Raw genomic sequence first — 1206 nt, 5'->3', positions numbered from 1 at the left:
CCAGCTATTTTTTGTTGCAGTTTGGCCGGGGCCAGTGCCCTACCCACTGTGCCATAGGCGCTGCCCTTCTTTTCTTTTCTTTCTTTTTTTTTTTTTTTTTTTGAGACAGAGTCTATGTCGCCCTTGGCAGAGGGCTATGGCGTCACAGCTCACAGCAACCTCAAACACTTGGGCTTAAGTGATTCTCTTGCTTTAGCTTCCCAAGTAGCTGGGACTGCAAGTGCCCACTACAACCCCTGGCTATTTTTTTGTTGTAGCTGTCATTATTATTTAGCAGGCCCAGGCTGGGCTGGAACCTGCCTGCTTCGGTGTGTATGGCTGGCACCCTAACCACTGAGCTATGGGTGCTGAGCCTTAGTTGAGGAATTTTTTTTTTTTTTTAAAGAGACAGAGTCTCATCTTGTTGCCCTTGGTAGAGTGCCATAGCGTCTCAGCTCACAGCAACCTCCAGCTCTAGGGCTTAGGCAATTCTCTTGCCTCAGCCTCCTGAGTAGCTGGGACTACAGGTGCCTGCCACCACGCCTAGCTATTGTTTTGTTGCAGTTTGGCCAGGGCCAGGTTTGAACCTGCCACCCTCTGTATATGGGGCTGGCACCCTACTCACTGAGCCACAGACACCACCCTAGTTAAGGAATTTTTAAAATCGAAAGTATATTAACACATTAGTACAAAAACACATTGTCATGTTTTCTCCATAAAGAATTGGTACTTAACAAATTCAGTTTACAGAACGTAATTTAGGATTTTTACCTGCCGTCCTAGGCCCATCATAAGCACCTGCTTCTTCACCATCTCTAAATATCTTCAGGGTTGGATATCCACTGACTCCATACTTATTACAAGTGTTTGTGTTAGCAGTACAATCAACCTAAAGACAGAAACAACAAGTACTTGTTATCCAAACATCTGCCATAGACTCTTCCTGTATTTCCAAATGTTAAGATTGATCAAATTATGAGAACATCAGCTCGGCACCTGTGGCTCAAGCGGCTAAGGCGCCAGCCACATACACCTAAGGTGGCAGGTTCAAATCCAGCCCGGGCCTGCCAAACAACAATAATGGCCGCAACCAAAAAATAGCCGGGCATTGTGGCGGGCGCCTGTGGTCCCAGCTACTTGGGAGGCTGAGGCAGGAGAATCGCTTGAGCCCAGGAGTTGGAGGTTGCTGTGAGCAGAAGCCATAGCACTCTACCCAGGGGACAGCTG

At 47.5% G+C, this 1206-nt stretch overlaps 1 protein-coding gene across 1 annotated transcript in view; it reads right to left on the bottom strand.

Annotated features, from left to right (window-relative positions):
- Window positions 1–1206, bottom strand: part of PDIA3 (protein disulfide isomerase family A member 3) — a 30482-nt gene that overhangs the window by 20491 nt on the left and 8785 nt on the right. Inside the window, exon 3 of the mRNA XM_003791774.2 lies at window positions 751–868. Coding sequence (XP_003791822.1) covers window positions 751–868 — 118 coding nt within the window. The remainder of the gene's footprint in view (window positions 1–750; window positions 869–1206) is intronic.

The sequence above is a fragment of the Otolemur garnettii genome, unplaced genomic scaffold (genome assembly GCF_000181295.1).
Source record: "Otolemur garnettii isolate 467f Iridium unplaced genomic scaffold, OtoGar3 scaffold00050, whole genome shotgun sequence".
In the NCBI taxonomy this organism is placed as follows: Eukaryota; Metazoa; Chordata; class Mammalia; order Primates; family Galagidae; genus Otolemur; species Otolemur garnettii.
The sequence above is the reverse complement of the archived record's forward strand: the minus strand, read 5'-3'. Positions and strand labels throughout refer to the sequence as shown.